General features: G+C 38.5%; 1 protein-coding gene across 5 annotated transcripts in view; it reads left to right on the top strand.

Moving 5' to 3' along the window:
- ADAMTSL1 (ADAMTS like 1) overlaps positions 1 to 15,363 on the top strand; it is a 956,812-nt gene that overhangs the window by 689,550 nt on the left and 251,899 nt on the right. For all 5 annotated transcript variants that reach the window (XM_077966031.1, XM_077966030.1, XM_028835141.2 and 2 more), the window contains one exon: positions 13,195 to 13,269. In XM_077966031.1, the coding sequence (XP_077822157.1) occupies positions 13,195 to 13,269 (75 nt within the window). The remainder of the gene's footprint in view (positions 1 to 13,194; positions 13,270 to 15,363) is intronic.

Below are 15,363 nucleotides of genomic sequence, written 5' to 3'. Positions count from 1 at the left end.
AGGACAGACTGTATCCCAGCTCCTGCATGATGTGTAGTGTGCTATGCCTGGTAGAAGATAGCAGGGAGAGTGGGAAGATAACACAAATTCACTCCTGTCACTGTGAAGTCACATGGCCTTCATTTACAAGGTGGCCTTTGGTCAGTATTAAAACAAGTTCTTTCAGAATTAATGTAGGGCAGTGATTACGTGAAGTTTTGGTTTTTGGGTTTTTGGGTTTTGTGTGTGTGTGTGTTTTGTTTTGTTTTGTTTTTTGTTTTGTTTTTTTTGAGACGAGGTCTCTCATGCTGTCACCCAGGCTAGAGTGCAATGGGGCGATCGCAGCTCACTGCAACCTTCGCTTCCCGCATTCAAGCGATTCTCCTGCCTCAACCTTGCAAGTAGCTGGGATTACAGGCACATGCCACCACACCTGGCTAATTTTTGTATTTTTAGTACAGACAGGGTTTCATCATGTTGGCCAGGCTGGTCTTGAACTCCTGACCTCAAGCGATCCACCCGTCTCAGCCTCCCAAAGTGAGAGATTGCAGGCACAAGCCACTGCACCCAGGCTATATGAAGTTTTTTATTGACGTTTGTGTCCTGATACCTCAATACTAGCAAAAAATAAAAAATAAAAAAAGTATGCTTATTATACATGTACTTGCTGAGAACTTCACACAGTCATCCTCTGTAATTGTTATAACAACCTCATGAGCAAAGTACTATTAATCCCCATGTTATGGATGAGATAACTGAAGCTTAGCCAGATTATGGGACTTGCACAGAGTCACACAGTTGTAATGGAGCCAAGATTGGAGCTCAGAGTCTGATTCCAGAGCCTAAGCACTTACTTGTTCCTCTGCACTGGTCACAGCCCTGCCGATAGTCTCTGTGGTGGGACATTTGCAAAGCAGATAGATGGATCAAGGGAAGGTGCCCCAGATGTCTACCCAGTCAGGTCCTGCTAGGATAGATGGTACAAGTTCTCATGGTACCTAAGCCAAAAACGGAGTCATTAATCTGAGACATTTTATGATACACAGTCCTCTGTGACAAGCACTGTTCTAGGCACTGCAGCAGATACAGATAGAAATAAGACAGCCCTTGTATTAAGGACATGCATTTTTAGAATTATTTTGGCATTGCTTGGCATATTGTCTCCAGATTTCGCTACTATGCAGAATCCTTCAATAGATCCCTGATTGAGTATTTCTTTCCACATGTCTCTCTGGCTTAGGAAATGAGAATGAATATCTTCACTGAATGTGTTTTGTTATCTTTACTTGTTGACCAGCTGGAGGAAAACAGTTGACATACGGGGAGTTTGTTGCTTTAAATGGACTTACAGGTCAAGGAAGAAAGGCAGAGGCAGTTATTCTGGTATGCAGTGGAGAAATATTCTCAGAAGTCCTGAAAAGGCAGCTTGCCAAAGGATTAGCCTCGAGGTAAAAAGAGGGGGCAGAAAGAAAGAACGGGGACTTCTACACACATGAAAAATTGGAGATACCAGTTTAGGGAACTCTGTACATTCTAACTCCGTTGGAAGCAGTGGAAAATGTAATTCTGCAAAAATAAATAAAATAAAATAGATTTAAAAGATTCTGGCATATAGAATAAAGAATGAGATAACTTAGACATTGATATAATACATTTAGGCAAGATTTTTCTTTGGTCATGTCTGTTGGTAGCTTCTTCTATAAGATGAAAAATTTCTAAAGTTAGAAGATGGAAACCAGAAATGGATAGAGGCATAATTCTCTTGTAAATCATGGTTGGATATTAGGAAAGAGTTATATTTAAAAGATCACTCTTAAGAACTCTTCAAGGAATGCTAGAAGAATTAAAATCTCTCTAATTATTTCTGTCTCGTATCTGAATCAGTTTTCATTATCTAGGAATCTAGGAATTACTGTTAGGTACAAAAGGGAATGTCATGCATGTGTGCAGTAATGGCTGTATAGTGTCCTGGGAGCATGTTTTTAATGGTAAAGATGCTTCTTTATTCTCATGCCCATACCTTCTTGTTCTCATAGAGGAGCTAGACTACTATACTCAGATAGACATTCCTCTTACCGTACTGTTAGGGAAGGATGGGTAACCTCTGGGGCCTGAATCACAAAACAAAGATGGAGAAGCTCCGAGGGAACAAACTGAAGCAAATTGAGAGCCCTATATAATCTCCAAGTCTACAAATAAATACCTCAATGAAAAGTGCCCTATTCAAGACCAACAGTGGGTGAATTATATAATACACGACCTGATGATTATACATAATGGCAAAATGCAATTGATTCATTTACCTTAGCACTGATGATGCCTCATGACAAAATGATTGATATCAATAAAGCCCAGCGTATGCATGCATCTCACCACAATCTATAGCAGATGCTGAACAAACTGCCTCACTTATGTTTTCTCCACCCTAGAAGAATCTTCCATCTTATATTTACGGACTGTGAGGCGACCCACTGGCAGGGAATATGAGGCTGCTCTGCAGGGCCCCGTGGAGCGGCCAGGTGAGCAGTTCTCCATGCCTGGAGGAGTCCTGCCAGATCTCTCCCCTGCCTTCTGCCAAAAGGCACCGTCAGCTCGCCACATGCTCTCTTCAAACTTCTGGCACTCAGATTCCCCACATTGAACTCATTTTCTTTCTGAACTTATATCCAAGTTTCTTTTTTTTCCCCGTATGTTATCAAGCCTCAGAGGAACAAAGCAAAAACAGGAGAGTGGAGAAAACCATGGTAGAAAGTGCCAGAAGGATAAAGAGAAGTAGGAAAAGTTTATCAAATGGCTGCCATTTGCTGGTGAATTTTTAAAAATCATCTTTTTATTAAAAGACATTACAATTGCCTAATACAAATACAGACAATGGAAATAGAGCAAGATCAAAGTACTCTTTCTCCTTTCTTAAAGGAAAAGACTGCCCACTGGTAGCACTCAGCCGTTTCATTTTTCCTAGTTGCTTCCCAACTCCCCCAGCCCACAAAAATAGTCAAATATAGCTAACATTACCTTGCTTTTGATTCTTGAAATTTAAAGGCTCATTTCTCACAAGATGTATTGACTTATACTATATTATATATTTTCCAAGTATACTCGGAATATTTTTAGGGCTAGAGCCAGCCTATTTGCTATCAATTTGATATTTCCAGCTTTGCGGAGCTCTCATCTGTATCTGTATGTTTTGAAATCACCTGGAGATCCTAAAGCTCTCTCTCTCTACCTTCCTTGCATGGTGAGGTCACTTAACTAATTTATATCAAGATAAAATTAAGCTTAAGCTTTTAATACTTAAAAATGTCCTCTCAGACTGTGGCTTATGCTGATGTATGATGGCTATGGGTAAACATATTCTTGAACTATCATTCCACCTCAAAGATTTTGAGGTAAAGTACGCTTATAATAAAACACAGGCCTCTATGCTATAAAGTACAAAATACATATGGATTTTTTTAAAGAAAGCACAAAACATTAAAGAAATTTCCACTTGCCCCTGGATGTTTCAGGCTATCCTCACAAGCCACGCAAGGATATATTCATTCAACAGCACATATTTAATGGGCACCTGCTATGTGCTGAGGAACTGTTCTAGGTGCTGGAAACACAGCACAGAACAAAACAGACAAAATCCATTTATCTTCATAGGAGCCATGGAAAAAACAAACCAGAGCAGGAGAACAGGAAATGGGTATAGGCTGCCAACCACGGGTGATGCAGGGGAGCTGCAATTTTCAGTAAGTTAATAAAGAAAGGGCTCACTGATAACATGGCATTTGAACAAGGATCTAAGGGAAGTGAAAAGAGGTCACCATGCAAAAGTTAGGGAGAAGAAAATTCTAGGATATATTCGGGATATATTTCAGGAAGAACAAAGAAGCCAGTGTGACTAAAATGAGATGAGTTTCAAAAAGGCTAGAGAAAATGATGTGAGGCAGGGGGAAGAATGGCACAGATATTGTGGGGTTTTGTAAGTCTGAATGAAATGGGAAGTCGTTGGAGGATTTTGAACAGAGGAATGACTTGATCAGATTTCTGCTATACTGAGAGTAGACTGTAGTTGGAAAGACATTACACTAAGCCAGGCCACAGATGACAGTGACTTGGACTGTACCAGTAGCTGTGGCAATGATGAGAAGTGATCCAATTCTAGATACACTGCAACTGTAATTATTTATTTATTTATTCATTTATTTCCTTCCCTCCCTCCTTCCCTCCTTTCTTTCTTTCCTTTCTTTCCTTTCTTTTCTCTCTCTCTCTCTTCCTTTCTTCCTTCCTTTCTTTCTTTCTTTCTTTCTTTCTTTCTTTCTTTCTTTCTTTCTTTCTTTCTTTCTTTCTTTCCTTCTTTTCTTTGAAACAGGGTCTCACTCTGTCTCTGAGGCTTCAGTGCAGTGGCACAATCACAGTTCAGCTCATTGCAGCCTTGACCTCCTAGACTCAGGTGATCCTCCCACTTCAGCCTCCCCGAGTAGCTGGGATTACAGGTGCACACCACCACACCTGGCTAATTTTTGTATTTTTAGTAGAGATGGGGTTTTGCCATGTTGGCCAGGCTGGTCTCAAACTCATGGCCTCAAGTGATCTGCCCACCTTAACCTCCCAAAGTGTTGGGATTGCAGGTGTGAGCCACGGCACCTGGCCAGCATTTTATATTTCAGCCATTCTTATCAGTGAGTAGTGGTATCTCATACTTGTTTTTATTTGCCTATTCCTAATGGCTAATAATGTTAACATCTTTTCATGTTGCATTAGCTTGCAATTGATGCTGTAACTAATTACCACAGACTAAATGATTTAAAGCAACACAAATTTATTATTTGATGGTTCTGGGGGCGTCAGAAAACTGAAATAGGTTTCAGTGGGCTTAAAACAAGGTGTTTGCAGAACTCAGCTCTAGAAGCATTGAGGGAGAATATCTTTTTCTTCAATTTTGATTTTCCTGTTCCTGGAGCCTATACACATTCTTTGGCATCTTCAAAGCCAGTAGCGTAGCATCTTCAGATCTCTCTCTGACTCAAGCTTCCTCTTCTGCCTGCCTCTTGTATATTAAAGAATGTTTGTGATTACATTGAGTCCACTCAGATCATCCAGGATAATCGCTTAATTTTAAGGTCAGCTGATTAGCAATCTTAATTCCATTAGCAATCTTAATTTCCCCTGCCCACATAATATCACAAATTCACAGATTTAAGGACTTATTTAGCAGAGGAGAGGGATGCATTAGTCTACTTACCACAGTGTGCTTTGTTCATCTTTTGCATAGTGTCATTTCAAGTCTTTTGCTCATTTTTTAAAAATGTGTTGCTTGACTTTCTCTTGTTGAGTTTTGGGAGTTCTTTACATGTTTTCTAGGTGCAAGTCCTTTGTGGGATATTTGAATTGGAAATATTTTCTCCATCCTAGCTTTTTTCTTCAAAATTGCTTAATGTTATCTTTCACAGAGCAAAAGCTTTTCATTTAGATGAAGACCAGGCTATCATTTTTTTCTTTCATGGCTCATACTTTTAATGTCATGTCTAAGAACTTCTTGCCTAAGACCAGGACGCAAAGATTTTCTCTTATGTTTTCTTGCAGAAATACATTTCACCTTTAGATCAGTGACCTATTTTCAGTTATTTTTAGTATAAGGTATAAGTTTGACAGGTAGATTGAATTTTTTTTCATATAGATGCCCAATTCTTCCAGTACCATTTGTTGAAAAGACAACCTTTTCTCTTTTGAATTGCCTTTAAACCTTGTCAAAAATCTATTGCCATTTCTGTGTGGGTCTGTTTCTGGACTGTATTCTGATATGTGTCTGTCCCTTCATCAGTACTCCATTTTTTTTTATTACTGTGGCTTTAAGGTAAATCTTAAAATGAGGTAGTGTGATTTCTCCAACTTTATTCTTGTTTTCAAATTCATTTTGGCTATTCTATTCTGAGTCTTTGCCTTTCCATATAAATTTTACTATCTGCTTGTCCATATCTACAAAAACTCTTGCTGGGATTTTGTTGTGTTAATTCTACAGATTGATTTGGAGGGGGTAGGAATTGGCATCTTGTTAAGTCACTCAATCTGTAAGGTATGAGAATTTTATGTCTCTGTTTATTTAGGTCTTATTTTATCTCTTTGATTAGCCTTTATTAGCTTTCAGCATGAAGATCACATATACTTTAGTTAGATTTACACCTGCTGTATTTTTTTGTAACTATTGCAAATGGCGTTATATTCTCTTTTTTAAAATTAGAGGTGGGGTTTCACTATGTTGCCCAGACTGAAGTGCAGTGGCTATTCACAGATGTAATGACAGCACACTACAGACCCACATTCAGATCAAGTGATCTACCTGCCTCAGCCTCCCAAGTAGCTGGGACTACAGGAGTTACTGCACTTGGCTTGGCATTGTATTCTTTGTTTCCATTTCCAATTATATATTGCTAGTTCATAGAAACATGATTGATTTTTGTGTGTTAGCCATGTATTATGTAAACTTGATAAACTCACTCAATACCTCTGAGTTTTTTGGTAGATAACTGGGATTTTCTCAATAAACAAACAATCATGTTGTTTACAAATAAGAGTGGTTTTGCCTCTTTTCAATTTGTAAGCCGCTCTTTTTTTTTTTTTTTTTTTTTTGGTAGTCTTATTGTACTGGCTACGCATGCAATAAAATAGTGAATAGGAATGATGACGATGGAGATCCTTATCTTATTCCCAATCTTAAGAGGAAAGCATTCAGTTTCTCACCATTGAGTATGATGTTAGCTGTAGGTTTTTATAAATGCCCTTTATCAGGTTGAGGAAGTTCCCTTCCTTTCCTGATTTGCTGGGAGTTATTATCATGAAGGGATGATGAATTTTATTAAATTCTCTTTTACCTCAACTGACAAAATCGTGGTTTTTCTTTAGACTGTTATTGTGATGAATTATATTAATTGATTTTCAAATAACCAACTTTGCATTTCTGGGATAAACTGTACTTGGTCATACTGTATTATTCTTTATATAGATTTCTGGTTTGATTCGGCAGTATTTTGCTGAGGCTTTTTATCTGTGTTCATGAGAGATACTGGTCTGTCGTATTCTTTTATGTATTTGTTTGGTATTAGTATTAGCACAAAATGGCCTCAAATGATGAGTTGAGAAGTAATCTCTTGTCTTCTTTTTTCTGGAAGAGACTGTATAGAATTGATGTTATTTCTTCTTTAAGTGGTTGGTACCATGCCCCAGTGAAATTTTCTGGATCTGGAGATTTATTTTTCAGTATGTGACCTTATGAACATATGGAACACCATTATAGTAACTATTTTAATGTCCATTCTGTGTTTGGATTGATTGATTTTTCACTTTAATATGTGCTGTATTTTTTTTTGTTTCTTTGCATGCCTCGTATTTTTTGACTGGATGCCAGACATTACAAATTTTACTTTTTTGGGTACTAGATATTTTTGTATTTCTATAAATATCCTTGAGCTGTGTTCTGGGAGCAGTTAAGTTACTGAAATCAGTTTGAACCTTTGGGGTCTTAAAATGTGGTAGACAGGACCAAAGCCATGTTTGGTCTGGAGCTAATTGTACCCTTTTACTGAGGCAGGACCTTTCTGAGTATACTACTCAATGTTCCATGACTTACAAAGTTTGTCACTTTGGCTGATGGGATAAGATACTATTCTCAGCCCTGTATGAGCACCATGTACTCTTCTCTATAATTCTTTTGTGTAGTTCTTACCCCAGGCCAGGTAATTTCCTCACACTTATGTATTGATTGCTATGCTGCTGGCTACTTTAAGGAAACTCTCTTGGGTCTCCAGAGTTGGCTTTCTGTATAGCTCTCTCCTTTCTGTTACTTTGTCCCAGAAATTCTAACCGTTTTGGTCTCCTTGGACTCTTGGCTTTGTCTCCTCAATTCAGGGAATCTACTGAGCTCTACCAGCCTTCCTACTTCCAAAGCTGTAGCCTGGGAACTCTATCAAGGCAGTGAGCTGAGGCAATGTTGGGCCTTATCTGATTTGTTTCCTGAGTGTACAGAATTGCTGCCCTTGTTTGCCTGATGTTCACTAACTTAAAAACCATGGTTTCATCTGACTTTTTAATTGTTTTAGGCAGAATATTAAATCTGGTTCCTGTTAGTTCATCTCTGTCAGAGGCAGAAGTCTTGGTGCTGGGCTCTCAATTCCACTCTGCAGTTACACAGAGCTAGCCAGCTTTGGACTCCTTCTGTGGCAATGTAGTTAAGCACCTCTAGTTCTGATTCCTCATCTCCCCTCAACCTCCACAGCCATTTGATTCCTAGAGGTTGAACGTGTTCCAATATTGTCTTAGAACTTTCTCCCAAGCAGCTGACACTCATTTTGTGAATCTGATACTGGCTGTTTTGATGTTATCACCTCTGCAGGCAAAGGTGTCTATGTCAGGATTATTGCCTGAGTGAGAATAGAAGATACTACTAATTGTGAGATGTGTTCTGATTTCATATATGTTAAGGCATGAAAAGTTGTCCCTCTTGGAATCAATGAAATAGGATATTTTGACAATAGAACTTTTTAACTGATTAGATATAGAGATGAAGTATAGGATGCCTCCAAGGTTTCTGGCCTAGGCAAATGGAAGGATGAAGTTCTCCAGATGGGAATGAGGAGGGCATCTTGTTTGGCCTGTCTAGTATATATCTTCTATTGTGCAATTACAGATAAACCAGGGAGAAAATTGAAAGCCTCAGATGCTCAACTTCTTATTTTGTTGGATGTATTTTAAGTAATAAAACTGTCATGAAGATGCAAAATATACCATTTAAATCTCCTCAACATTGGCAAACTAATTTTATATGTGGTCAATTGTATTTTTAAATGGCTCTTTCATTTTTAAAAATAAAATAAAATTTAGTATCAGCTCCATAGGCATAGAGGGAAGAGTTTTTAAAAACATGAACTTATCAATGGATCTAAAAATAAGATAAACTCAGATATCAGAATAGGAAATTCTGTCTTTTCAAAATATTATCCTCATCACCTTCCTCTGATACAGCTGTGAATCACACAGAGCATCCACATATGATAAGATTTTAAAACGGATATAAAATGTTCTATATAGAAAGTTGTGTGATATACATATAGATAGATAATTTTTAAAGAATTCTCTTACATACAAACCTTGGGAACAATTTTCTTGAGAAAAGACATTTGCAACCCATATCTATGAAATGACAGAATTTATGATTCCCATGGAAAGTTTGTCCGTTGAATGGAGAAAGGAGTTATCTGGTATCTGGAGCAGATCATTTAGAATTGTTGATTAATAAGCTAGAAATATGTCCTGAAGACTGGCATCATGGTTCAGTCAACAAAGCCAGAATAGATTAGGGCAGATGCACTCGATCCTAGAACAGTGTGCCTTTGTAGGAAAGGGCACCCAGAGGAATGTGCAGCACAGTGGGAGAGGATGTGGCCCCTGCCTCGCCAGCTATACTAATGGCATTCATCACCAAGGAGGCAGGTGTTGCAATCAGATTGCTCTCACATCCTGAGAAATCTTAAACACCACTCTGTGCACAACATTCTAATAGATGCCAAGTAGAAGCATCTTCCAATCCATCCCAAATCATTGAGGATTTATCAGCAAGTGAGACAATTATTAATACATAAACAACTCAAAAGTGGCTTTTTATGAATATGCAGAAAATGAAATTTTTAATTATTTTTCCTATTTTGTTTTTTGTTAAAGTAAGAGTACTGTCACTTAACGTATGTTCTAAGATATATCAGCTGACTTTAACAGATGACACACATAAGAAGTTTTTATGGATAAACATCTTAGGGATACAATGGGTTAAATAGACTGAAATGGGTTTCTTTGGTGCAGGGCACCTAAAAAAATGAATGAATGTGCTTTGGGAATTTCATCTGTGGGGTGTAGTATTTTGTATTTCCCCCATGTTTTATCTTAGATCCCTTTTTCAGGACCATCTTGTGGGACTAGTGCTTTGTTTATCTTCTTTGTCACTGAAACCCTAGTTCCTAGCATGCAGCCTGACACTAAAAGACCCTCAAAAAATATTTATGGAACAAAGTAATGAATTTGCAGATCGTTTAATGACTTGCCAGGGGTCCATCAGCCCTTTTCAGAATAATATATAAGAGAAGGCTGTGGCTCTTCCTAGTTCTGTGCCATGTGCTGCCAACTGCTACAGTTTGTACCAGCCTGAGTTGCCTCATTTCTCTGACTAGGTGAGTGCAAGGGGCATCAGAAAATACTCTTTCACCTGGTCTACTTTCTCCATATACCCTCTTCCTCAACAACTTTCTAGGAGGTTCTTCTCTTTTTGGGGAGCATGCAAATGTTACCACACCCTGTCTTCTTTAGGGAACATACAGATACTACAGCATCAGCCAAAAGCTAGGGTATTAATGTTCCATTGTATGGAATGCGAGTCACTTCCCAGCAGAGCAAGAGGGAGGCTGCATGAGCTGTGTGGGGGTCAGAAGACTGCTGCTGAGCATGGCAGGGCCAAACAGAAAGCTTTCCTTTTACTTGCACTTTATTTGACCTGTGGGTAAACAAAGACTTTCTATTTCTAGAAAGTGCCATTGTTTTAACTGCTTTGAGTTTCTTTTGCAAACTTAAAAAGTCATGTCTTTATGCAAGGCATTTAAAGCTCTGTAGGCCCAGTCTTGGCCGGGCATGGTGGCTCGCTCCAGTAATCCCAGCACTTTGGGAGGCCGAGGTGGGTGGATCATGAGGTCGGGAGTTCAAGACCAGCCTGGCCAAGATGGTGAAACCGCGTCTCTACTAAAAAATACAAAAATTAGCCAGGTGCGGTGGCAGGAGTCTGTAATCCCAGCTACTTGAGGCTGAGGCAGGAGAATCACTTGAACCCAGGGGGCAGAGGTTGCAGTGAGTCAAGATCGCACTCCAGCCTGGATAACAAAGTGAGACTCCGTCTCAAAAAACAAACAAACAAAAAAAGCTCTGTAGGCCTAGTCCTAACATTTTGTTGTTGTTGTTCCTTTTCTATGTTCCCCTTACACTTTTTTTCTGTTGTTGTTCTTATATATCACAAACTCTTAGCTCTCTGAAATTCAACAACATATGCCATTAAAAATAGCTATAAGATTTTAGCATGAGTGGAATATTCAACTTTGTAGAGAACTTGATAATATAACCTCTCCGAGGAAGGAATTGGGAGAATATGATTCTTCTTTCTCATTCAACAGGTAATGTGCTAGGGGCCTTGGAGAGTTGAAACACAATAAAAAATAGTTTTTCAGTCCCTGTCCTTTAAGAGATTTGGAGTAGAGGGAGGAAAATAATGTTTACAGAATACTTACTGTGTTCCAGGCTATACATCCATATATCTAGATTCATGTCTATATTTATATCTAGTCACAACAATAGTATAAGGCAAGTTTTGTTTTCCCTGTTTTACAAATGAGCAAACTGAAGATCAGAGAAGTCAGGTAACTTCTGAGATTCACTAATTTAAACTAAATTCTCCTAAAGATAGGATGATAATATTAAGAGAAATATTGAGTAAGAATTGGGATTCTCTTATTTAACCTAAATCCTTCCAATGATAGGATAATTATGTACACTATTAAAAAAATATGTCTGAACAGGCCAGGTGCAGTGGCTTACCTGTGCAATCCCAGCACTTTGGGAGGCCAAGGCAGGTGGATCTCATGAGTTCAGGAGTTCAAGAAAAGCCTAGGCAACATGGCAAAACCACATCTCTACAAAATTACAAAAATTATCTAGGCATAGTGGTGTGCACCTGTAGTCCCAGCTACTTGGGATGATGAAGTAGGAGGATCTCTTGAGCCCGGCAAGCTGAGGCTGCAGTGAGCTGTGATCACGCCACTGCACTCCAGTCTGGGTGACAAAGCGAGATCCTATCTCCAAATAGTAATAATAATAAGGGCCTGGCGTGGTGGCTCACGCCTGTAATCCCAGCACTTTGGGAGGCTGAGGTGGGCAGATCATGAGGTCAGGAGTTCGAGACCAGCCTGGCCAACATGGTGAAACCCCATCTCTACTAAAAATACAAAAATTAGCCGGGTGTGATGGTAGGTACCTGTAATTCTAGATACTTGGGAGGCTGAGGCAGAAGAATTGCTTGAACCCAGGAAGCAGAAGTTGCATTGAGCCAAGATGGTACCACTGCACTCCAGCCTGAGCAACAGAGCGGGACACCTCAAAAAAAAAAGAAAAAAAAAATATATATATATATAAAAGATAAGTAGTATGAACAAAGAATCACACAGGGCTTCTGAATATGCTGGTAAATATTTTTAAACCTACCTTTCTCTTGTCTTCTGAAGTGCCTTCCTATCCATTTGATCTCGGACTATGCATTATACTTCCCAGAAATTTCATTTCTTCATCAGAAAATCCTCTATGCCAATGTCAGAAGTTTTGGGTGAGGGAGTAAATAGTATAATTTAGGTGAAATTGAAACTCTGCAGCACCATAAAAATATAAGATACTGTCATTACAAATGGAGTTCTGAATAAGAATACCTATGATATATTTGAGATGCATATTAGCTCTAATTTTTAAAAATGCCTGCTTCTAATGAATTTAAGCTCAATTTATAAATAGAGTGAAAAGAAATCCATTATAAAGTGATCTGTGGTTCAGTCGATTTCTAAAAAAATATTTTTAAATAGAGTGTGTGTAGAGAAATGTTAAGAAATATTTATGGGGTACTCACTACATATAGTTTTAGGGGTAGATGTTGTGAAGGATATTTAAGAACTAGAAGGCATGATTTGTGCCCCTGGGGTGTTCAGAGCATACAAATATATCTTCCCTTTCTCTTATCTGTTCTGCTCATCCAGGATACTCTGCTGGGGAGAAGTCCAGATTTTGATGTAATAAATTCATCCTTTGAACATTAGAATTTATTTTTATGTTTTAATTCAGCACAAGTGTTTTTGATCATATAAGACCAGATTTTAAAATCAAAAATGAAAACTTGCAAACTAATTTTTCAGTATTTCAAAATTCCTATTTTTTAAAAGGCCACATCCTCCAGGAGTTAACTAGTGACTAGCATCTTTGGCATATTTTATTTTGAGAAAAGTGAAAATGTTGATTTCTAAATAATGGCCTTCACATTTCAAACACTTTAAAAAACTGTAGTTTTTAAGGCATGTAAGTCAGTGCCTTTATTTAGAAGGCCATCAATAATTTTGTGTCAAGTGACGTGCTTTAAGATTTTGCTTTGTCTCTCTCTAGCGGATGACGCTGTGGTTGCGATTCCTTATGGAAGCAGACATGTTCGCCTTGTCTTAAAAGGTCCTGATCACTTGTGTAAGTAACTCTGTTGTTTTCCTTTGGGAATTGGGAATTGTAGTCATTATTATTTATTTTGTGTTCCCAGAAAAGATTAAAACACAAGAATACACATCTTTCTACTCTATCATAATATGATATTTTGAGGGCTTCTGTTTATCTTTTAGCTGCCTGATGAGATGGCAGAAAGCCCTGTGGTAATTATCTTTAACCACAGTCATCCTGAAAAATACAAAATAGATGCTCCCAATGGGTTGTTGATGGGTTAAGCGCATGTTTATGCTCTTGTGAGTATTATATCTCATTCCCTCTCTTCTTCCTTTCCAATCTCAGTCTTTTTTTGCCTTCCCTCTCCTTTTTTCAGCTTTCTTCTAACCCCCTTCTCTCTTCTTCATTCATTTTCTTTTTCTACCTACTTTCATGTTTCATTACTTCATCAATCCAGAGGAATATAGAAACACCAAACAACCTTAACACTGTAGCATTTAAAGAAAACCATCATGGTGTAATTAAGCATCCCATGTATTAAAGAAAAATTCAGGGCCCTCATATCTTAAAGAAAGCTACTGGGATTCAGGATTAAATGGTAATCATAACCCCAAAGATCAAATGGCAGCATGGCCCCTCCAGGATTTGTGCAAAAATTGATCTTCAGTCATGCCGAGGCAGCAGTACAGAGCCACCTATTTCTTATTATTTAGTGTTGTTTAGATACAGAGCTGTAAATTACGAGAAGAAAATTATAGGCTATAAACAAGGAAGAGGATGGGAGGGGATATGATAGCATTTTCTGTAAAATTCAATTTCACTGAAAGGCTTCACTTCAGTTGGTTCCTTGAGCATTTCTGATCTCCTCCACTGTGATTGTTCCTGGGTTTCCACAAAGCCATCTATCATCTGTCCTTTCGCCCCTCCCACACAAATGTCTGTGAAACCAATTTAGATAGCAAGCATTATTTTTTAGTGATTGGATTATGAATGAAATCATGCTAAAAAGGCAAACAAGAGGAAGACAAATTGAAGCCCATAAAAGTCAAGATCGCCTACAGTACTCTTTCTAAAAATAAAAATAAATACATTTCATGGAAGAGGTGGGATTTGAAAGGCCATGTGAAGTAAAAGAATAAGTAAGGTACAGTTCAGGCAAAACCAAAAAATGCTGATAAGTCACCTTCTATGGATTCAAGTTTGTTTCTAATCCTGAACAACCCTGTAAAATATGGCGTTCACATGTGAAAAGATAATGTACGTGTGTGTATTATTACCATTCAGATGATTCATTTTTCCCCATTTGAGAATTGGAGAGGGCTAACTTCTAATGTAACAACTGCACTCAAAAGCAGTACTTTTGTGAGCAGTAACAGATACTGGAATAAAATATTCAGGCCAATATCATCACCAAGTGGGGGACTGACTCTTCATTGCATTGCAGAAGAAAGAACCCATAGGAATAGATTTAAGAGGGAATTTTTTTTTTTTTTTTGAGATGGAGTCTCGCTCTGTCGCCCAGGCTGGAGTGCAGTGGCCGGATCTCAGCTCACTGCAAGCTCCGCCTCCCAGGTTCACACCATTCTCCTGCCTCAGCCTCCCGCGTAGCTGGGACTACAGGTGCCCACCACCTCGCCCGGCTAGTTTTTTGTATTTTTTAGTAGAGACGGGGTTTCACCATGTTAGCCAGGATGGTCTCGATCTCCTGACCTCGTGATCCGCCCATCTCAGCCTCCCAAAGTGCTAGGATTACAGGCTTGAGCCACCGTGCCCGGCCGTGGAAATTTATTTTTATAAATGTACTAGTCTCCTAGATTTCCTAATTATGTGATCACAAAGAAGCTGAAGAATTGGCCTTGTTTGATTTAATTATCCTAAAGATTTGATGAAAAGCAAACTGGAATCTGCTTTTCTCTCCCAACAAACATACTATTGGTAGCATATGTATAACTAAATCATTTTTCCTTATGTGTTCTTTTTTTATATTTGAAATATAATTCAGCAAAATGAATGTGGGAGTAAAGGATACCCTGCTTCTCTTGTAGCCCTTTTGCCCTTCCTTCCCAGAAGCTGGCATAGTGCGAAATCAACCTTAAATATTTTGGACCAAACCAGAATAAGATG

Source organism: Macaca mulatta, chromosome 15 (assembly GCF_049350105.2).
Source record: "Macaca mulatta isolate MMU2019108-1 chromosome 15, T2T-MMU8v2.0, whole genome shotgun sequence".
Classification (NCBI taxonomy): domain Eukaryota; kingdom Metazoa; phylum Chordata; class Mammalia; order Primates; family Cercopithecidae; genus Macaca; species Macaca mulatta.
Note: the sequence above shows the minus strand (reverse complement) of the source record. Positions and strands in the feature narration are given on the sequence as shown.